The sequence below is a fragment of the Mytilus edulis genome, chromosome 13, assembly GCF_963676685.1.
Source record: "Mytilus edulis chromosome 13, xbMytEdul2.2, whole genome shotgun sequence".
Lineage (NCBI taxonomy): Eukaryota > Metazoa > Mollusca > Bivalvia > Mytilida > Mytilidae > Mytilus > Mytilus edulis.
This window is the reverse complement of record NC_092356.1, coordinates 49,136,484-49,161,080: the sequence shown is the minus strand read 5'-3', so window position 1 is coordinate 49,161,080 and position 24,597 is coordinate 49,136,484. Positions and strand designations below refer to the sequence as shown.

The 24,597-nt window shown below is 32.2% G+C and overlaps 1 protein-coding gene across 1 annotated transcript in view; it reads left to right on the top strand.

Moving 5' to 3' along the window:
- Positions 1 to 24,597, top strand: part of LOC139500014 (NACHT and WD repeat domain-containing protein 2-like) — an 87,144-nt gene that overhangs the window by 29,929 nt on the left and 32,618 nt on the right. The window contains exons 14-22 of the mRNA XM_071288709.1: positions 3,428 to 3,577; positions 4,805 to 5,021; positions 6,571 to 6,724; positions 9,312 to 9,492; positions 10,674 to 11,057; positions 12,324 to 12,569; positions 16,709 to 16,991; positions 18,172 to 18,286; positions 21,128 to 21,314. Coding sequence (XP_071144810.1) covers positions 3,428 to 3,577; positions 4,805 to 5,021; positions 6,571 to 6,724; positions 9,312 to 9,492; positions 10,674 to 11,057; positions 12,324 to 12,569; positions 16,709 to 16,991; positions 18,172 to 18,286; positions 21,128 to 21,314 — 1,917 coding nt within the window. The remainder of the gene's footprint in view (positions 1 to 3,427; positions 3,578 to 4,804; positions 5,022 to 6,570; positions 6,725 to 9,311; positions 9,493 to 10,673; positions 11,058 to 12,323; positions 12,570 to 16,708; positions 16,992 to 18,171; positions 18,287 to 21,127; positions 21,315 to 24,597) is intronic.

Sequence of the window (24,597 nt, the reverse complement as noted above, 5' to 3'; positions counted from 1 at the left end):
TCTACATTTGTCTTTAAAAACAGAACGAAATAAACAAGTCTAACATGTTACCCTATATAAAAAAGAAGATGTGGTATGATTGCCAATGAGACAACTACACATTTTATCAGACATTGTCTAAATTGAATGTAAAATTTAGTAAAATGATCTTCAATAATAGTCAGGTTTGTGTTACATGATTTCCAACGATACTAAGGTTTGTGTTTGATGATTTACAATAAAACTCAGGTGTGTGTTACATGATCTACAACGATACTCAGGTCTGTGTAACGTGATCTACAGTGATACTCAGTTTAGTGTAAAATGATCTACAACGATACTCAGGTTAGTGTAACATGATTTACAACGCTCCTCAGGTTTATGTAACATGATCTTCACCGACACTCAGGTTTGTGTAACATGATCTTCAAAGACACTCAGGTTTATGTAACGTGATCAACAGTGATACTCAGGTTTGTGTAACATTATCTACAGCGATACTCAGGTCTGTGTAACGTGATCTACAGTGATACTCTGGTCTGTGTAACATGATCTACAACGATACTCAGGTTTGTGTAACATGATCTACAACGATACTCAGGTTTGTATAACATGATTTACAACGATACTCAGGTCTGTGTAATATAATCTTCAATGATACTCTGGTTTGTGTAACATGATCTTCAAAGATACTTAGGTTGATGTAACATGATCTTCAACGATAGTCAGGTTTGTGTAACATGATCTACAGCAATACTCAGGTTTCTGTTACATGATCTACAGCGAAACTCAAGTTACTGTTACATGAATCACAACGATACCCAGGTTTGTGTAACATAATCTACACCGACATTCAGGTTTGTGTAACATGATTTACAACTATACCCAGGTTTATGAACATCACCTACAACGATACTCAAGTTTGTGTAACATGATTCACAACGATACTCAGTTTTGTGTAACATGATCTACAACGATACTCAGGTTAGTAAACATGATTTACAACGATACTCAGGTTTGTATAACATGATTTACAACGATACTCAGGTCTGTGTTATATAATCTTCAATGATACTCAGGTTTGTGTAACATGATCTTCAAATATACTTAGGTTTATGTAACATGATCTACAACGATACTCAGGTTTGTGTCACATGATCTACAGCGATAATCAGGTTTGTGTAACATGATTTACAACGATACTCAGGTCTGTGTAATATAATCTTCAATGATACTCAGGTTTGTGTAACATTATCGACAACGATACAAAGGTTTGTGTTACATGATCTACAACGATATTCAGGTTGGTGTAACATGATTTACAACGATACTCAGTTTTGTGTAACATGATCTACAACGATACTAAGGTTTTAGTAAAATGATTTTCAATAATAGTCAGGTTTGTGTTACATGATTTCCAACGATACTAAGGTTTGTGTTTGATGATTTACAATAAAACTCAGGTGTGTGTTACATGATCTACAGCGATACTCAGGTCTGTGTAACGTGATCGACAGTGATACTCAGGTTTGTGTAACATGATCTTCACCGACACTCAGGTTTGTGTAACATGATCTTTACCGACACTCAGGTTAGTGTAACATTATCTTCAAAGATACTCAGGTTTATGTAACATGACCTACAACAATACTCAGGTTTGTGTAACATGATTAACAACGATACTCAGGTTTCTGTTACATGAATTACAACGAATCTCAGGTTTCTGTTACATGGTCAACAACACTACCCAAGTTAGTGTAATATTATCAACAACGATACTCAGGTTTGTGTAATATGATCTACCATACTATTTAGGTTTGAGTTATATGTTCTGATGATGATGTGAGTAAAAAAAATGTAACATGATCTCAGATGTATCGAAATTATTTCGTAATGGGTCTTCTTTTATTTATATGTCTATCAATTGTTTTTGTAATTTAACTGAGTTTAACTATGAAAATGTTTACCAGGTAAAAGTTGAAGCATTTCGTTCAAAACTAGCATAACATATGGATTTTTAAGCTATTCACTGTTATAAATCTCGGATATTTATAATTTATTATTCATAAGCACTTCACTCTCATCTTAAGGTTTAATTTTTTTCCCGGTAGGTATTTGGCAACTAGTTTAATCTATGCTTAACTACGTTTTCGTTAAATGTGATAGTTTTGACACTAAAATCTTTTATATTTTATGTCTCTATTCTCATTTGGATATTTACACTTGATATCTTTTATGTTTGATTGTGTCGTCATACCTGTTTACACGTTGGTTGTTTATTTTATGTTACATGGTATTTATCTGATGAGTTTAACCTACTTCAAAAGAGTTTTAAATGTGTGTTCTTTTATTGTGCTGTAACACCACTGTTCCAGGTTAGATATATTTACTACTTAAGGTCTTGGATGGAGAAGTTTCTGTTTATATTGATGCTTGAGAAAATTTTTTACTTTTTTGTTCAAAATTTAAAAAAAAAAAACCATTTAAAGACACTTTTTATCTAAAAAAAATGAATTTTAAAATCTTCTATTTACGTTTAACACACCTTGTACTCGTTTAATCTAATTAAAGTGTTTAACACCCAAACTATTTGCTCTTGTTAAGAACACATCTTTGAATACAGTCATGTTCTGAATAATGAAATTAATGTCCTACATTTTACTATAATGTCCAAACATATGTGCAGTTGAGGTTGAATGCCATCTGATCAGAGTTATGTCATAATTTTTTTTTAAAATTTGATTCCTCGCTTACGATAGTATAGTGACATGTTTTCTGTTCTGCGAGGTTGTTAGTGATCGAATTGAAGATCTTTTTGAAAACAAATTTTGTTGATGTTGTTGTTACATCCAATTCAAACTTTGAACACAAGTTTATTATGGTGGGATCTTTCTTAATCATATGCCAAACTAAGTTTCTGACCCGTAATTTCATGTTTCACTGAACTTGGAAAATGTCATTGACAGCAGAGCATCGTGGCCTGTGAACATCTTTTGTTATTTTTTTCTCTCGCTTTTTGATGATTGTTAATATTCTATTAGAACACCTTTCTTAAGTTCAAAGCTGTTCTAGTTTTAGGAAAATCTGTCAGTATAGTACTTTATAAACTTGTAAATACAATATTGAATATGCATTCTTGTAATAGCCCTTATGTGACTTATTGTAAATACAATATATATTACTCTTATAGCTTTTGTCATAAAGCTGGAGGTTTTGCATGCCATTAAACCAGGTTCAACCCACCATTTGTCTTAAAATGGCCTGTAACAAGTCAGCAATATCACTTTTGAACACAGGTATACTACTGTTGACTTTATTTATGCGACTAATTGTAAAAACAATATTGAATATGTATTCCTGTTAGAGCTTTTATGTGACTAATTGTAAATATAATATTGAAATATTGAATATGTATTCCTGTAATAGCTTAAATGGGCCTTTCTTTCAGTTGAGAGAGGAGCAGATGGTGCTACTGTTATCTACTGGTACCATAGACAATTTATTGAGGCAGCACAGGATAGATACTGTAAAGGAGAAACCAGTGTAACAAACCTTCATACTGCTTTGGCAAACTACTTTTTAGGAACTTGGGCCAATGGTACTTATATTTATCATCTGTTTTCAATTATCAGATCAAATAAGTCTATTTCTTGTGAAATTAATGTAAAATTATATGCAATTGATGTTTGGTTCTATGAATGCAAGTTCTCTTTCGGTTGAATTTGCATCATTTAGGTGCATCCTAGCTTTGTCATACTTTCATTTTCCTGGAGTTTTCCAATTTGTCTCGCCATAACAAATGTATATGAGACATATACCTGTTGTTTCTACAGTTGAAGGTGATACAGTTTGCGATTAAGTAAGTTTAATTGGACAACAAATGAAAAGCCAATGATATTTTCCCTTGTATAAACTTTAAAGTAGCACATCTAATTTGCACTCAGATTATTCGACCTAGCCAAAAAGTCAAGGTCTACAGTTTTGCACAACCTACGTAGTTTTTTACACCACTTGTTATAGATGAGTAATATGCGTTTATGAAGTAATGATATCAATGATATGGTCTTTTGTTTTATATAAATTTACAGTTTTCAAAACTCTGAGTTATTCGAAAAACTAAGGATTTTCTTACCAAAGGCATAGATTACCTTAGCCGTATTGGGCATACCATTTTAGAATTTTTGGTTCTCATGGGTCTGAAACTTTGTACTTGTTTTGTTTTTTAAAATATTTCTATTCGAGTGTCACTGATGAGTCCTTTGTAGACGAAAAGCGCATCTAGCGTATACAAATATAATCCTATCATTGATAAGAATTTACAAACACTGGGATGATGTCATTGCTGGTGGACGATAAGAAAGTACTATAATTATTAATTTACAGTTTGCAAAACTATGAATTATTCGAGAAAAGAACTAAGGATTTTCTTACCCTTGGCTTAGATTATCTTAGCCTTGATTCGAGCTTCACTAATGAGTCTAATGTAGACGAAACGCGCGTCTAACGTATACAAATATAAGTCTGGTATATCTTTGGTAATTGATAACATAAAGATAATTCAATGTTTATTTGAAATGAACTATTGTTTTAGATTTTTGCACAGTTATCAAATCAAAGTTTCTTATTATACATTCAGTTTCTGACGTACCACTAGTAGTAAGACAATTTTTATTTGGTATGCAGTGTTTGCATTTCTCATTTCCATGGAAATTACTTGTACTTTATATATTGCAATATTTTTGTTTATATTTGGTTTACATTGAATGATAAAATTAAGTTATTTTATTTCTTTTATGTGGATAACATTTCATTTTTTTCATATCAGGCAATAAAAAGCCGTATGTGAACAGTAGCAATGAGACTGGATTAGCTGACAGATATGTCGTTGCCCAGCCAATCAAATATGGCGATACATACAATTTACGGAAGCTGAACAACCTTCCGTACCATCTTTCTATGTCTAAAAGGGTTACACAATTGAAGGATGAATGTCTAATGAACTTACCATTCATAAATACTAAATTAGAATGTTCTTCTGTAAGGTAAACAAAATTATTTAGAAATATAAAATTCATAAACCGACCATCAGGGTATTTCTTTAAAAGACAATAACAATCAAAACCAAGGAGTTAAAAAGAACCATAAAAGTTTTAATAAATAGGAAACAACACAAACACTTCCAAAACTGGGAGTGGAGTCAGGTGCTCATGAAGGGTAAGCATTTTCTGCAACATATACGGCACCCGTCGTGTTATTCTATGTAAAATGACATGTTGATATTGATGGGACCAAGTTTATCATTTCAAATCTGAAGTAAAACCTTGGACAAAGTAGGTTCTATGCACTTAAAGGAATAATAAAAACATATATGTCTGAAAAGAAAAATCATTAGAAGTACATTTGTTAATCAGAAAAAAAAAAACATGTTAATGGTTACGGACACTACACACTGGTTACCTTTCCAACAATTTTCGAAAAGTAACCTACTAATGAACTCCTTCGGTTTGAATTTTTATTTGACTTTGTATGATTTTTCACAAAGTTTTAATAGCAACTGTCATCCTTGATGTAAGACATACACATATCATTCTAGTATTTTAAATACACCTGTCCTTAATCAGGAGCCTGTTCATCAGTGGTTGTCGTTTGTTGGTGTAATTCATATGTGTTTTCGTATCTTTTTTTTATATAAATTATGTTATACCGTTGGTTTTCTCATTTGATTGTTAAAGGGCACTAGCTGTCTAGTTAAAAAAAATCATTTTTTGTGTGTTTCAAACCCTAATGAAAGTATAATAATGAAAAAATAATCTGCTTAATGCAACCAATTTGGCACAGTTTGCTCAATATAAGCTTAACAAAATTGCTGATTAATCATTTGTTTGCAAGCGAATAATTCAACATTATTTACAGATGTATTCACGCGATCTTCAATTTGACCCTTGTTACGCACGAGCTAAGCGAGTTTAGTTATATATAAAAGATAAAGAATATCAACATTGAAAAGTGAAACAAAAAGCCTTAGAATACTTGTTAAAAAGATGATTTACATATGTTTTTAATCTATGACATCAAATCGAACAGACAAATACAAATCGTCTTATATACGATTGCACGTGCTTGTATGTGTATTCTTTATTAATGTATATCTTTAGGTCAGCTCTTATGACAATCGGATATCTTCGGAGAAAAATCGAAATTTAATTAGATTGCATCGGATCTAAATACAGACGAAATGTTGATATATTAAAACGACTTTTGCATTGTTTATACTTTGTATATATTGTGTGAGAGTTTGAGTCGAATCGGTGTCTTGAATGGAGAGTTCATTCATTGGCACTTATATCACTACTTCTGACTTATATAGGTCTTGAGCAATTTAGGATCTTATAAGCCTCTTATTTTTATTTCAGCTTTACTATGGTAAATATAAATTTGATGATTTATAAATTTATCATATGATTATTAGTTATGTTTAAATGGTGGAATGCGTTTATCTAGCATCATGAAATATAAAAGCTATGGTACATACGTGCTTGCCTGTAGTAAGAGTAGATAATTATTAGGTACTAGTATGTATTCAATATTTAGGTCAGTGATAGAAGATTATGAGATTGCCAAAAAGATGATCAACGATCAACAGTTAAACCTTATTTTACAAGCTCTCCTTGTATCAGGGGAATCTATTCTGTATGATAAAAGCCAGTTCTCACAACAGATGTTCCTAAGACTTAAAGATAACAAGGTAAGGGGGATAACAAGGTTAGGAAAATAACAAGGTTGGGCAGAAAATAAGGTTAAGAAAATAACAAGGTTGGGCAGAAAATAAGGTTAGGAAAATAACAAGGTTGGGCAGAAAACAAGGTTAGGAAAGTAACAAGGTTGGGAAAATAACAAGGTTAGGCAGAAAATAAGGTTAGGAAAATAACAAGGTTGGGCAGAAAACAAGGTTAGGAAAATAACAAGGTTGGGCAGAAAATAAGGTTAGGAAAATAACAAGGTTGGGCAGAAAACAAGGTTAGGAAAATAACAAGGTTGGGCAGAAAACAAGGTTAGGAAAATAACAAGGTTGGGCAGAAAACAAGGTTAGGAAAATAACAAGGTTGGGCAGAAAACAAGGTTAGGAAAATAACAAGGTTGGGCAGAAAGCAAGGTTAAGAAAATAACAAGGTTGGGCAGAAAACAAGGTTAAGAAAATAACAAGGTTGGGCAGAAAACAAGGTTAGGAAAATAACAAGGTTGGGCAGAAAACAAGGTTAGGAAAATAACAAGGTTGGGCAGAAAACAAGGTTAGGAAAATAACAAGGTTGGGCAGAAAACAAGGTTAGGAAAATAACAAGGTTGGGCAGAAAACAAGGTAGCGGAGATAACAATGTATGATTATACAAACATTTATGAATATAATTTCAGACATAACATTTTTCAAACTCATAAATATCTTAAGGTTTATGGCCCCTTCTGTGGCCATTTTTGTACGAATTTTTCAAACTTCAATGTTATCAAAACTACAGATGTAATGAATAATACAAATAAGCCATTTTGTCCATATACCAAGGGGAAACTTGATGCAAAGCATTATTATTTATTGTTTCATTGCATTTAATAGAAAAAGAGGACTTTGTGGCAAATAAACCAAGATTTTAATAGAAAATCCACAGCCTTTAATAAAGAAATTTTTCTTATAAAATTTTAAACAAGATTACTCACTTGCTTTTCTATGATGTGCTAGTGTTTATTTATTACAAAAAGTTCTAAGCAATCTGTAAATTCCAAGATACCTCGTGCTGAGTCACTTAAGTCGAGCGCACCCAAAAAAATGTACTTGATTTTGGTTATTATTTTAATTTCTTTTAAACAATAGCTACATTAATAAACTCGTTTTAAGGAAATCAATGCTAGCACTGCATGCAATAATCTTATATCTATCTGTCTTTAAACTGCCAAATATGAGGGTACAAGGATAAATGCTGTGGATTTTCTATAAAATTTCCATATGTTTAGCATTGAATCAACACAAGGGTACATAATCTTTTTAAAGATGTTGTCAATTGCCATATCTTAATATATTTGGTCCATTGCAATAATTGATGTGAATAGCTGTAATTGATTTATTTACAATATTTAAGACTTTGGATTATTTGAGATGGACAAATTGAATTGAAGCTTATTGGAAATAGTTTCTTGTCTTCTAGTTAATGAATTGTTGTCTTTCAGGTGGATATCAACTGTTTTCATTTTTTTAAAGGAGAAGGTGCGCTAAGTGCCCTCTTCGGCTTATACAAATGAAGTGTTTCAAACATGGGTTATTTTAGCATATATATTATTGTTTAGTATGTACAAAATGTAACAGAAATATCTTTGCAATATTATGATTATTTACAGCGATCTTTGAGTAAAAAATTAGCAAAATTCCGATTTTTCTTAAAAGTTTGTGAAAATGAACATATTTTCATACATATTTATGTGTGGAAAATATTGAGCACATGAAAGAACCACAAAAATATTAACATGAACGGTGTTTATAAACACAAACATCATCATAAATTATGTATATTTGGTTCTTGCATGTGGTCTATAATTGCATGCCCAAAATAAAGAAAAATTGGCCACAAAACTGGTAGAAAGGCCTTTTTATGACGTCATATCTGCATTAATTGTGTTAAAAACTTATCTTTATTTCCTCAACCTTTGAACAGACATAAAAGAAAATCTGAAATCTGAGGTTTAAATTTGCGTAAAAGATAGGCCAAATATGGTCCTCATCGCACCTTCTCCAAATTTGTTGTTGCTGATAACAAAAAATGTAGGTCACATTCAAATTAACGTATTGTATTGTACTATTTTGGAGTTATGGTACTTGACATATTCGAAAATGACACGACACTAATAAATGTAAATCAAACCATGGTTAGCATCACTGTGATTGCCTTTTAATCATACTTACATATCACCACGAGTTCTACAATAAAAATGTCCAGATACTGATCAAGTTCGGATTAAAAAGACATATAAGTAATAGCAAATAAAAAGCCCTTATGCCATGTATGAAAGGCATATTTGGTCTTCTTGTACAGGAAAGCCCATGTGAGATCTTTAATTATAGGCAGGCATGTATTGCTTTGTAATTTTACTACTGTTGATAGATAATGCTACTGATTTATGAGCAATTTTGAATACAGCTGCAGTTTGTTAAACTCGATCTGAAAAATGACAAAACATTTATTTTCTAAATTTTGTGACAAAGCTTATTTCTGGAGGTACAATCAGTCATATCCATAGACAAAATTAAATGAATTACCAATATAGTTGAAAGCCGTTTTTATCATATGTAGGAATTACAGACCTTTACTGATACATGTATGCAGAGAGATGTTACCTACATGTGTCCTGATAATGATTTATTAGTGAAGGTTGGAGGACCATTGGTTTATGCTTCGGGTGAACACGAATTTAATGTTCCGGGTAATCTATGGGTTGATATCAAGAAGAATGGAAATATGGCTGTTACTGCTTGTGAGATTTTACATTCTTTCTTAATTGTTTATGTTGCTCATGTTGTGAAAGAAACTAAATCCTATTCCTAGTATAGATATAATGATAATTCATATGCATGTTACAGAACCATAGTAAACATTTTTTGGAACCCTAGTAAGCCTCTTGCTAGTCCTAGTTTTTTCCCCCATCCAACATACTTTGTTACTTTATTTGCAAGCGAAGTCAAAAGTTAAAACTCCATTACAGGAAAAATTCCCATCCAATCATCCTATCATCCGTCCAATAATTTATGACCCTTTAAGAATCCAATAAAAATTTGAAGAACAATGATGGCATTGTGGTCTAAGTAGTTATTATAAAGAAAACGTCATAATTCCTGTCCACTCTGTCGCTTTGCAACTGGAAAACAGAGCTCAATGAATCTTGTTATGAGGTTAAATCGTCATATCTAGTTTTGATATAAAATGGCACTTTTTCAAAATCTTGTCTACTCTGTAACTTTGTAACTGCTAATCATAATCAAAGAAACTTGGTATAATGCTGGACACTCTGACTCATTTTAATATATACTATCAGAATTGACAAGATGACAACCGTTTTCTAGATGTCTAGCGTTGCCCAATTGCAATCAAAATTGATACAAAAGTGTAGTATTAAATAATACATGGCTAAAAAGACGACATCACAAATGGTGATCATTTTCAATTTTTCAAGATGACCGACACATCATGAAAAATACTCTTTTTTAATCTTTTATACGCTTATGTTTCAAGAAAGAACTCAATAACCCTTGGTATGATGTTACATAGTAGTGAAAACAGTGTCTGAAATTTGAAAAAATGGTGGCCAATTTTTCAAAATTTCAAGACAGTCGCCACGTTTGAAATTTAAAAAAAATCCTCCTACTTCGGTACTTTAACCTATAATTGTTTTTTTTATACATTGTGACTTGGATGGATAGTTGTCTCATTGGCACTCATACAACATCTTCTTATCTATATTGAATTACAAAAGTAATAAGATCGCTTTGTAGTAAATACAGCGGGACACTTACAGACTGTTGCCATCTCACTGATATCTTGTTGATTATATATGTACCATCTCATGCTGTTGACACAATTGTATTAGCTTCATTACTTCTGGGTAGATTTCAATGTACAATACCACTATTAAATCAAATGTAATCTATGTAATTTCAGCATTTATGGACCATTCACTAGGCCTGTGGGATGTAAAGAATCGTAAACTTGTCCGAATCCTCGAGAATATAGTTGATTATCCATATCAAGTGTATTTTGTGGCAGATGATTCTCTCATTCTGATTTATTCAACGGACCATCGTGATGAATCAGAATATTTGTCAGCAGTAACTGAATTAGGAGAAAAAAAGTATTCTATTTCTATGGATGATTGTAGAGGTTACTGTATCTGTGGTTCAGGTAAAGACATACTGGTTGGATTTATGACGAGTAATGTAGTTAACCTTTATGACATGAGAACTGGCAAAATCATTGAAGAGATTGTTATTCAAGATTGTCGTATTAGTGGGGTATGTGCCTTTCCAGAGTATACATCTCCTTCAGGTAAGCATATATTAGTTATCATCATTGTCCTCCGTGACGAAATTTTGCAGAATACTAGTTATAGGGCTAGCAATCCGGCTGCAGAGAAGGCATTACCTCATTACTTAATACTTAAGCAGGCGGAAGACCTGAATTCTTTATACGTTGTATACAGATGCCTTATGCTACAAACTTTCTTTCTGTTATCTATATTGGTCAAAGGATAACTATAATACCGTGTTTATTCCTGCATTTTCTATATAAAAAAAATCCCTGTACAAAGTCAGGAATATGACATTTGTTATCGATTCGTTTGATGTATTTGAGCTTTTGATTTTGCCATTTGATTTAGAAATTTCCGTTTTAAATTTTCCTCGGAGTTCAGTACTTTTGTGATTTTACTTTTGCATAGTACCAATGCCTTTCATGACAGGCATTGGTTTCGCAGTCAAGTCTGTATCTAACACTTTGAGCAATATGTCTACTTTTTTTGGTGCATGGATTTATATTAATTTCTTGGAAAGATGCTGTCTTTCCAGGGTTTATCTGACCTTTAATTAGATTATTCATCATGTGAAATTTAAATGGTACTTGTATTTAACATCTATCTTAAGGACTTTCCATATTTCAAACTTGGTATGACTATGGGTTGGTGTATGATTAAGATGCACTGTCAGTGACACACGACACTAGGCTAGACAGGCATAACTCTAAGTCCCATATGCTGTGTTCTGAGGAGGAGTGCAGCAAATCCATATTTTCAAGTGTAAAATGTGAACCTGTCGGGTATTGAAAGCATGACACCATGTATATGAGATGAGCCTACAGTCACTAAGTGGGTTAAAATAATTGAAATTGCAGTTTTATTAACAAAAAAACACCCTTTCAATAAAGCAGATAACAGAATCTAAGGCAGTTTCTTTTATAGAAAATGAATTATTGGTTGATATGTCATGATTCTTAATTTTAATAGACTTTATATCTTAATTTTATCAAACATTGTCACTAAACCTTTAACTGCTAATGTGCCATTGCCTTTCATGTTTTTAGCGTGAAGGTCCATGAATAACTGGCCAAATTCCTATTGTTTTATAATCAGTGTTGTTAGTTGTATAAGGACTACAATTGTGAAAAGCCAAAATTATGCTAGAGTCCTAACTTTCTTATAGCAATGTAAAGTGTGTGTTACTTCCAAATGTTGTTGTTTTCGGAGTCATTGTTTACACAATATTGACGATTTTTTTTTATAAATAAATCTGAGTAATTTATAAAAACAAAATGTTTCAGGTTCAGATAATTATGCCATTTGTATAGATGATGAGAGAACCTCTATATGGGTCGTTGATTTAGAAAAAAAGAATGTCTACAGTTCAAGTATCAAGTTTCCTTCAAGTAAATACGGATCAAATAATACAACCATAGAGTATGCTGCAGTTACAAATGATGGCAAATATGTTATTGCATCGAATACAAACGATAATGTGCCGTACATGTTTGAAATGAAAACTTTCAAATTGTGTAGAAAATTCGGAGGTAGGTAATTGAAAATGTAATAGCAAAAGTCAACTATATTGGTAAAATATTAACTATCAAAATGTCAGTTCTTATTTGTTTATTACTTGAAAACAATGAAATCCTGACTGCTTCAAAACATGATTTAGTTAATGTGGTATTGGTGTTTTATATTTTCGCACCTACTATGCATGTTGCTTGCAATAGTATTGTAGATAATGCTGATTTTTATATACAGTAACATTTTGTAAATCTTAAACTATTTCTCATTATCAACATTACTAAATTATGTATCACCAGATACTTATATGTAGTCCATATATGTCTCTAAATTGATCTAATGTAGATATATATTTAAATTTATACGACTTTGCCCCCAGCAGAGCTACAGTTAGAACATACTCACCCCTTCTCGTCCAATGAAAAGTCAGTGTTTTTCCCTATAATTTTCATAGTACATGGTTTTCCATGCACTATGAAATACTACACATGAATGACTTTTCATTGTCAGTTAATTATGAAAGTGAACTCTTAATAACTGCACTAACGATGTGTACAATCCTCTGAGGCATTTTCCATTGGAAAAGCCTACATGTACCGATTAAAGATGAAAGAGCAAAGATTAAAACTAAATTTTTTGAATTTTGTAAATTTTCATGCATTTTCAAACGGTACACATATATAGAATAAACAAAAACAATTTGGGTTAGGATGTAGGTAAAATAATACTTAGTTAATTTATATACCTGACATTTAAAGGATTTTTTCTTTCTTTCTAGAAAACAATGCCAGACTGATGATTATGTAATAAAGCTAAACATTTTTTTAGAGAAACACAAATATATGTAAATTTATCAATAAGAAGTAAGCATTTAATGTTGAATGGTCTGAATTTAAAAAAAAGATATAAAGAGAGTTTTATGTTTATAATAAAAATTCAAAAAGGGGATTGATTTAACATTGTTTTGCTTGTTAAAATAAAAAAAAATCTGAAGACATATTAGAGTATTAAATTGTACCTTAAGCAGAAGAAAATCAATTTATCCATTCGGTCCTCACAAACTATGTCCGAGCTTTTTCATTCCATCTATTGAAATGATGTTTACCTATGTTTTACATTTTAGTTCATTATAAAAAGTGAACTCTTATTTAGGTTTGTATATTACAATGGACAAGGATAATTTTGTAAGGTCACTTGAAATATGTGAATATGTTCTAAATTGATCAAACAATACTTGGTCATGTTTTATGAAGATGTAAGCCCTCGGCCTCGCCTTGGGCTTAAATCTTCATAAAACATGACCAAGTATTGTCTAACCTATGAAAAAACAGTGCATTAATGGTGTTACACGGACACTTTTTAGATAATACACGGATACGTCATAAAGTTGAAGAAAATATACAGACCCTTACCGGTGATGGATTAACACGAAGGTGGTCTACTCGTGATGGTGTCAATTAAATTTACGGAGTGTAATTTTAAATCTTTCCTCCTCATTATAGTTATCAAATGTACCAGGCCGGTTGACTGCTTACATGGTTTGTTATACCAACACAAGTGCTTAAGTTTTATGACGGTGTCTTGTTCTTTAAATAAAAATAAAAAATAGACAGTTGTGTGGTATCGTATGTTAATTTTTCATCTATTTCATATGTGATAGGGTAACAGACTTAAACCGATGGAAACACATATAGCAATGATTTCTCGAAAGTCAAAGCCGTCAATAAAATGATTTTCTAGTTTCAAGTTCCCAGTTGAATTATTTTTAAATGATAAAATGAAGAGCACATTCACAAAAACCGTCAACGTCTAGGAAAAGTCTTGTGCATAAAATTGCACATATGATCGTATTATATGTTTTAATTAAGTCTTTCAATTTTTCTGTGGAAAGACTTATTGTATTTGTTCTGATTATTATTATTTCTTTTCCGCCACATTCTGAAATTTTTGTTTCGCAATATGTCGCTTATTTTGTATATTGTATCGTATAGTTTATACGCTTTTAAATTTCACCCAGCTAAGACGAATAATTTTGTAAGAGTTATCTCCATATTCAGTGTTTATTAAATGTGTGCATCTCCTTCGTAACTAAAAAAAGATATCGACAAATCTCTTTGTCTAACTTGTTCGTTACATCCTCAGGAATATTTGACTAATTTGGATTGAAGTGATTAGATGAAATGTTATAGGAGTTATCTACCTTTACAAAATAAATTTGTCTGTATGTTTTTTTTTTAACTCAAAAACCGTTAACCGTATAACCCTGGAATGATTTTATTTGAAGCCCCTGAGTCCTAACTTAGAAAATTAGGTCAAGGTCAAAGGTCAAGGTCAAGTTCTCAATGTTGACTTTTCCTTGTTTCGGCATTTTCTCCAACACCTTTAAAGATATTTATAAAAGAACAAGTGCAAAATGTTTACTTAATTGTAATGTAGATATGTAACATTTTGTCTGAAACAATCTAATGGCATCTTATAGGAGTTAGTGCCCCTGAAATGTGTAATTATTCGTCTCTTTGACACATTCCCCATTTCTATTCTCAATTGTAATTATCAGTTGTATTGATTATAACTTCAACTTTGTTCATTATATAGCCATATGACCTTTACCAAAATGTTAGATGGCATATGACCTTGAAAAATACCAACCAGAAGTGACCTTGGGAAAACCGGAAAAAGCCATGTTTACACATTTTTCATGAATAAGTACTCGGAATCCATATATTTTGTAATCTAAATACATTTACTTATCACTGTAGACTAAAAGTGACTTTTGATAAACCGGAAGTGGCCAATTATCTTCTTGTTAAAAGGTGAAGGTATATAGAAACTTTATATTTTTGAAATCACTTTTAAAGAATACTACAGATACAGTTAAGTCGGCCTCATATCTTGACTTACATCTAGAAATTGACAATGAGTGTCGGTTGAAAACAAAACGTTACGACAAAAGAGATGATTTCAGCTTTCCAATTGTTAACTTTCCATTTCTAAGTAGCAACATTCCAGCAGCACCTGCACACGGGGTATATATCTCCCAAATGATACGATATTCCCGTGCTTGCATTACCTATCATGAGTTTCTTGATAGAGGGTTGCTGCTCACAAGGAAGCTATTAAACCAAGAGTTCCAAATGGTGAAGTTGAAATCATCCCTTCGTAAATTTTACGGACGCCATCACGAGTTGGTTGACCGTTATGGAATAACCGTTTCAAATGATATCGGATATGTTCCTTACGTCGTAACTACAATCCCCTTCCCTTTCATGAATGTGACGTACCGAATTAGACTTTTTACCGGATTTGATATCACATAAGCAACACGACGGGTGCCACATGTGGAGCAGGATCTGCTTACCCTTCAGTATGAAGAAACTATCTTCTTTGATGTGGAAAGACTTTCAATTGTTCTCGGAACAATTGGTTTTTAATTTTTTTTATCTCTCAAAATTGAAAATGTTTGAATAAAAAAAAACACAAACCTTTTTCAACTTAGTAAATGAAACAACAGTTATATTGAAATTCGTTTATGCTGATATGAGACTCATTCATTGTATAAAAGAATTTGAAAGAAAAACCAGATTTCACCTTACTTTTTAAATATTTGTCGATACTCAAATATACCATAGATTTTGACAAGATAGTATTGCTTTTCTTTCGGCAGGAAGCCTATCTACAACGAATCTGATATTTGTTTATAAAATAAGATTAATTTCTAAAGGTAAACGATAACAAAAATTAACTCACACAACAAGCCTAAAAAAAAGAATGGCAGTTTTTTCCGATTATTATATAAGTACTAAAATCTTTTATATGAGAACAAAATACAGGCTTCTCCTTTGCCTTATCAGAATTGGTTCATAAACATAATTATGAGACTTTGCAACATTTGATTAATATTGACAACACGATAACAATGTTTTGATTACTTTTTGACGAAGTGATGACATTGTAATCATTTTTGTCCTAGATGACAATGCGATTACGTTTTGAGTTTATATGATATGAATATTATGTCTTTATATTTCACCTAGGTAATACTTTTTTTCATGATAGATTCAATTTATAACATTCAATAATAGTCATAATCCAAATTCATTTTATAATCTTATACATTTCACGCTTGATAATGATGATTTGTTGACCTTTTTTTGTCTAGATTATTACAGAGGGCAACACGATTTTAGTGACCAGTTTTACAAGTTTTCTATGGATGGAAAAAGGGTGTATACATTTACAGACAAAAGCATAGTTGTGATAGATCTGGAAACTGGAAACAGTCAACAACACAATGTGCCCCATAACGATAATATCAGATGCTGTGTTTCAAATGACATGACAACATTCTTAACTATTTCTGGTGATACTTTATTTAGAATATGGAATGTCTCCAAGGCAACATTTTCAGAAGAGAATCAATTAGAAATTGGTGAATCAACTGAGTAAGTTTTGTTGAATAATGAAGTAGTTTGGAAAAGGAGCTTTAGGGTTATGGCCGTGTCTGACTATCCATTTTCCGGTAAAAGTGTTTTCGTTTATGAAAGGTTCTCATTTCATATCAAAACTAATACATAAAAACAGAAAGATGTTGTATAAATGGCAATGAGACAACTCTCCATCCAAACGGCCTTCAACGTGAAGCCTTGGCTAACAAAGTGAGCTATAAATGGTCCAAAATTACTTAGTGTAAAAAAATTCCAAGAAATATCACCATCTTACTTTTTTCAGCAAACTACTGAATGGTATTCCTTTATATTTGGTCAGCAGTTGAAAAATGACTAGTTGTAACATGTTGGCATTTTCAAACCAGTCAGACACCGCCTTTCTGTTTACTGATTCTATGACTATGTTTGAAAAGCAGAAGTTGTACTTTTATATGTATGCACTTTTTGGAAATAATTCCTGTTTGCCGATATTTGGAATAATCAGTAGTAGAGGTATCCAATTATCACGAACTTTGTTTAAATTGTTTTGACAATAATTTGTCTATTTTTTAATGACAATCTCTATTTATATAAATATTTTGGCTGATAAGTCGTATAAGATTTAACATCCCTTTCAGGAAACCACTTTTCAGACCTCAGAGATAGACTTTTTGATTTTTCAAATAATTATCTCCCATTTGTCGTGAGAGTTAAAGTCTGGGCAATTTCTTTTTTTTTATTGTCAGTGTTCAGTTTGATGTTATCTTATGGATGCTCTAGCTCTATAAAACATATATTTAAACAAATCTACAAGATACTTTTTTCAAATAATACTAGCTAAAGCTAGATTTATGCAAAACATTACATAAATATTCGGTATAGAAGTATAGTTAATAATTTTGTCATTCACAATAGACTAACTGGTTTGTTTTAGTATTCACCCAGGGTTTAACATTCAATGTGTTTTCTAAAGTGTCTACCAGAATGTGTTTGGTAAACAATATCATTATCAATGTACATGATGTTAATATGGGCAACAGTAGTATACCGCTGTTCAAGAAATAATTCGATTGTGAGAAAACTAATTCAGGTAGAAAACTTAGTAACCACTGCAAACACAATTCTTTCAATTCTAAAATGTAGGAGTTATGATATAGACAATAAAAATGATAATAATGAAATATTTTCTCTTTGAAAGGTTCTTTACGTTATTACCAAATGAAAGATATGCTCTTCACATGGCATCATTTAGAAAGAAAATAATGGTTGTTGATACAGTCGAGAAAAAAATTGTGTCCCAGGCAAAAACAGAGGTAAATTTTTTTTAATATGTTATATTTTTCTTCTTTTTCACTAGGATGTCTCTTTTGAGAAAAATTGGAATAAATGTTGCTGTTTTCAGATATGGTTTGTGTCAAATATCGAAGAAAAATAAAACATGCTCAAGTTTACTGCAAACTTGATTGAATGGGAACATACAAAATTTAAAACAAAGAAGATGTGGTATGATTGCCAATGAGACAACTATCCACAAAAGACCAAAATGACACAGACATTAACAACTATAGGTTACCGTACGGTCTTCAACAATGAGCAAAGCCCATACCGCATAGTGAGCTATAAAAGGCCCCGATAAGACAATGTAAAACAATTCAAACGAGAAAACTAAAAATTGACAGTTTTGCTTCACATTTTAAGTTCATAGTTTTTATCACTATTAGGATTGTAGAGGGTCATTATAATTTCAGTCTGTCCATCTGTTCGTCCAGCTGTCCAAGATGAGGTTAAAGTTTTAGGTGAAGGGAGGTTACGCTGAAGTTGTTTTCACATCAATTTGTAACTGGGTTTTGAATTAGAATCTTCCTTGGACATTGAAATATAATAATGTCAAAATAGTACATTCTTAGTTTAAAATGTTTATTCAAGGTAGTATATGGTAAAGTTGAAAATAGTCACATCAACTTGAAACTTAGTACACATGTCAATTATTTTGTTATATTTCTTAATGTATATTTCTAAATGAAATGTTTAAATAAGGATTTTAACCCAAAATGCATGTTTCACTTAACATGAATAATCATAGTCTCAGTAAAGCATTTTGTCTTGTGGACACATATTCTCTTTATATATATGTACAAATGTTTTATGCCCACCTACGATAGTAGAGGGGCATTATGTTTTCTGGTCTGTGCCTCCGTTCGTCCGTTCGTCCGTTTGTGCGTTCGTTCGTTCGTTCGTCCCGCTTCAGGTTGAAGTTTTTGATGAAGCTGAATCTAATCAACTTGAAACTTAGTACACTGGTTGCTTATGATATGATCTTTCTAATTTTAAAGCCAAATTAGACTTTTGACCCCAATTTCACGGTCCACTGAACAAAGAAATGAAAGTGCGAGTTTCAGGTTAAAGTTTTTGGTCAAGGTAGTTTTTGATGAAGCTGAAGTCCAATCAACTTGAAACTTAGTACACGTGTTGCTTATGATATGATCTTTCTAATTTTATAGCCAAATTAGACTTTTGACCCCAATTTCATGGTCCACTAAACATAGAAATGAAAGTGTGAGTTTCAGGTTAAAGTTTTTGGTCAAGGTAGTTTTTGATGAAGCTGAAGTCCAATCAACTTGAAACTTAGTACACTTGTTGCTTATGATATGTTCTTTCTAATTTTATAGCCAAATTAGACTTTTGACCCCAATTTCACGGTCCACTGAACATAGAAATGAAAGTGCGAGTTTCAGGTTAAAGTTTTTGGTCAAGGTAGTTTTTGATGAAGCTGAAGTCCAATCAACTTGAAACTTCGTACACTTGTTGCTTATAATATGATCTTTCTAATTTTAATGCCAAATTAGACTTTTCACCCCAGTTTCATGGTCTACTGAACATAGAAAATGAAAGTGAGAGTTTCGGGTTAAAGTTTTTGGTCAAGGTAGTTTTTGATGAAGTTGAAGACCAAACAACTTGAAACTTAGTACACATGTTCCATATGGTATGATCATATTTCTGAATTTATTGGACACGGAAAATGATAGTGCGAGTGGGGCATCCGTGTACTTAGGACACATTCTTGTTTTGTTTTAAACCATGTTATGTGCTTTTTGGCTTAACTCTTGGCTTTATTAACAATCTGTTCTGATATAAATGAGCTCTTGCAAAGGCAAGGCCAATGTGTGCTGAGGCAGAGTTAACCCCCCCCCCCCCCACAATAAATGAAGTCAAAGAAGGACAGGTCATTTTAGGCAAACTGACCCATTAGTTTGTTGGTGGTGTGTTTTGCAAAGCTTGGACAAACAAAAGAAATCAGAATATCAGTGACCAGCTCTAAACAGATTTATTATAATCATATTTACAATAGTCAACCAAATGTCATGGTTAATGCTGCTTGTATTTGCTTTGTTCACTATCTATTGTAAGAAGTTGAATGGTGAGATATGTCATTATATACAGCTACTTTTGCATAGGTACTATTTTTGTACTATGGAGTACTGGAAATTTACTTTTATATCATGTTATATTTGTTATTCTCGTGGTGTTTTGTCTGATGCTTGGTCCGTTTCTGTGTGTGTTACGTTTCGGTGTTATGTCGTTGTTCTCCTCTTATATTTAATGCGTTTCCCTCGGTTTTAGTTTGTTACCCCGATTTTGTTTTTTGTCCCTGGATTTATGAGTTTCGAACAGCGGTATACTACTGTTGCCTTTATTTAGTACTATTTCTTTACTTTAAAATTATTGTAATATTAAGGTACTTATATTTAACAGTACTTGATTTGTACTAAATATTTTGGTACAGAAATAATACAATATTCCATGTTTGAAAATCATAATTTTAAGAGATTTGAAATAGAAAAACTTTCAAGATGCTGAAAATGTAACGGTAGTAATCAAAAATCTGTAGTATCTAAATTTCAAGTACTAATTAAGTACTGTAAAATACAGGTACCAAAATTTACAATAATTTTAAAGTAACTAAATAGTACTGAATATTAAAAGTAAATTTCCAGTACTACAGATGTTTAGTACAGAAATAGTATCTATGCAAAAGTAGCTGTGTAAGGTAGTCAAATCATGGCATAAAATAAAGTGTGAAAATCTTAAATCTCAATATTCGTCAGGATAAGAGAATTCATGACAAAATATGGAATTCATATTTGACCTTTCAGGCAAGTTTACAAAGAGCCATGTTCGTTAGTGAAAGTACGGCAGTAGTGTGCTTTACCAATGTCAATTCCAAAGAAGATAAACTACTAGACCTTCATTTGATAGATATAATTTCAATGACGGAGAATCCGGTACAAGACCAAATGTTCAAAGATTGCTACAAAATATTGAAAGTTAATTATGGAAAAGGTAATTAAAAAACTGTCCTTAGAGTTATAATGTAGACAAGAAATTATACTGTTATTTCTTATTACACCCCCGTTTCAAAGAAGGTGGAACACTGTTTGACCACTGTTTTCCCGCTACCAGTCTGTCATCCCAGAAACTGAAAATCAGGGCTTCTAAAATTTTGAAGTCAATCTTCATATATGACCATGCTATATCGATGACTTATATATTTCTGCACATAATATCCATATAGTAAGTAAAAAAGTAGCACACAAACACAAAATAGATACCTTAGGACTGAGAAACACGAACTTAAATAAACAAATGAGATGATCTCCTGTGCTTCGGAAGCGTAAACAGAACCTACCCTATTTTCGGCACCCGTCGTGTAGCTCATGGAAGTACAAAACCGGTAATAAGTCTTATTCGATAGGGTACATCTGGGAAAAGGGAGGGGATTGTAGATACGACATCAGGAACATGTCCGCTACATCATCTGTGAAACGTATTTCCCAAAACAGTCAACCTAATCGTGATGGCATCCGTAAAACTTACGAAGGAATGATTTCAACTTCAACACTTTCAACTTTTGGTTTTATAACTTCTTTGTGAGCAGCAACCCTCTATCAAGTAAGTTATGATAGGAAAAACAAGACCTGAAATATCGTACTCATTATTTATCTGACCATGCTACATGTAAAGCATTTAAAATTCAGCGTTAAACAACTTCTTGTTTTTAACAGAACACTTATGTTTTCTAACAAATAATAGCCATGTTGTAAATTTTTGTTACATTTTTATCAAGAACTACAAATCAGAGCTGTCAGAAATTTAAATTGAAGCTTAATATGACTAATCTCGGCCAGTGGGATACGTTTTAAGATTCCCCACTCAACAACTTTAATTGTGACCTTTCAGAGGGAGTATCATAATTAGCATGCACTACTACCTGTTTCACTTGTATCAGCAACTGGAAATTAGGGCTTCGTGAATGTAACAATCTTCAAATTGTTAGTTTTTCCATATGACACATTTTGCAGATCTGTACATTATCTGCTTCCTGACTGCCACTAGAGTCCGAATGATATAAAATGAATACGAATGTTTTCTGTACCAAGGGTTCCTACGGGTCCGTGGTTTCGGATCTGTTTTCAGTTTCCCCTGCATCTAACCCCGAGACCTAATCTATAAAGGACGCGTCTAAGCTTAATGTTTTGAATAAACGCATCCGATCTCACCAATGAGCAAAAATGTTAGGCCCGGTGTTTCTGCCGTGTTGTGGGGAAATCCCTGAGTCAGGTTTCATTAGTGGTCGACTCAATAAGTAGTATATTAACGTGTTATTTATGCTTTTGTGTTTTATTTCGTATGTTTTATTGAACCATACACCGGTCTTTGGATAAAATAGTAGTTATTGTTTTTGTTTTTGTTTTTGTTTTTGTTTTTTATTTTTGTTTTTTTATTTTGTTTTCCGAGCTCAGTATCATATTGTTTTGTGAAAAGTCGAGCGGACTATACCAGCTAATGCTTTGATAATAGTTCTTGTAAGATTTTATGTCTTTTATAAGCTATATTGAGCTGATGCATGATTAAATATGTTCACACATTCCAGTGTTTCATTATTATATTATTTAATTTCTGTATAGATGGGTTGAATTTTGTTAACATCACTAGTGGTTGCTTCCGTTTCGTTGGGCGTTGTATAAGCAAGTTTTTCCTTTCTATATTTTGTGTTTGATAATTTTTTGTTGTTGATTTCAGATATGTTATATCCTCGTTTGAGGAGACATATTTTAAAAGCTTCCAACTGTTTTTAAAGTTAAGTTGTGATGCTTGTGTTTCTGATGTCCCTCAATACTTCACCCTTGATAAATCCGTTGAAAACACTTTCAGGGTGTGAGCTGTATCTGTACAGATATTGAAAAGTTTCAGCTGGTTTGATATGGGTTTTAAGGACTAGTATGCCTTCGTTAAAGAATCTTTATCCTTTGTATATGACAGTGTCTAGTTGGATTCTTGTCCAGCAATTGAAAATTACATATTCTCAACAAAAATCGAATTTAGTAAAATGAAAATAAAAAACACACCAGAAATATATCTGCAGAGAAATTGTCGGCTATTCGGAATCTATAGAAAAATAACAACATTATAATACGTAAGGCAGACGCAGACAAAAACTCAACAATATGAATTCTTGACAAAGACAGCTATTTACGTGAAGGGTTAAGACCATTACATAATATACATTACGAAGAAATTGCTGAATCCAAAGTAAAGGAGGTAGCTGAAATGGCGTTCAGTATTATCAGAGACCTACATAATGATAATTATATTGACATAACATTTAGATATTTGAAAGAAAACATCAATACGACTAAAGGAGGAATATTCTATCTGTTGCCTAAAATACATAAACTATCTAAAATATACTATCAGAAATGGAGAGAAATGAAACAACTAGACGAGAAAATTTAATTCCGGGCAGACCAATTGTTATTACTGTTTGAAACGCCCCTTCATAATATTGGACACTATATCGATTATTTTCTTGTTCCACTTGTTAACAAACAATATACATATTTAAAAGATACGTTAAGTCTTATTAATTTGATTGAAAATATAAAACCCCAACGAGACTGCTACCTAGTAACATTCGATGCAAAAAAATGTACACTTGTTTTACATTTAATGAAATACTAGAAGCCACAAACGGGGCACTGACCCATATTGATACAAGCGAATATAAAATCAAAGTTCCACCAAAGGACAGTATACTACGCCTATTAAGGCTTATTCTAGAGAACAATGAATGTATTTTTAACAATAAACTTTAGCGTGAAACACTGGGGTGCCTTTGGGCGGATCAGAGTCTGCTGCGATAGCAGACCTTACAATGTTTGTTATTCTTGAAAACATTTTACAACGCTTTCAACACAGAAACAAAATGATAATGACTTCCAGATTTAGGGATGATGGCTGGATTATATTTCCGGACCTATAGAGGAAATACACGAGCTATTCACAATAGCTAAGATTGTGCACCCGCACTTGAAGTTCACCTACGAAACCGGGGTTTTTTCCTTTTTCATGGAAAAAACGCATCAACCATGCAATATAGGGTAGAGTAAATGTTAAATAAATAATAGTATTTTTTGTACATAAGTGACAGTTTCAGAATCTAATGCATTCTGGGCAATATTTCCACAAGCGTACACCAAAACGTTGTGATTGGTTCAAAATGTGATAAACAATAGAAATTCAACCAATGACGTAACGTTATTTTCATTTTGGTGTACGAACAATG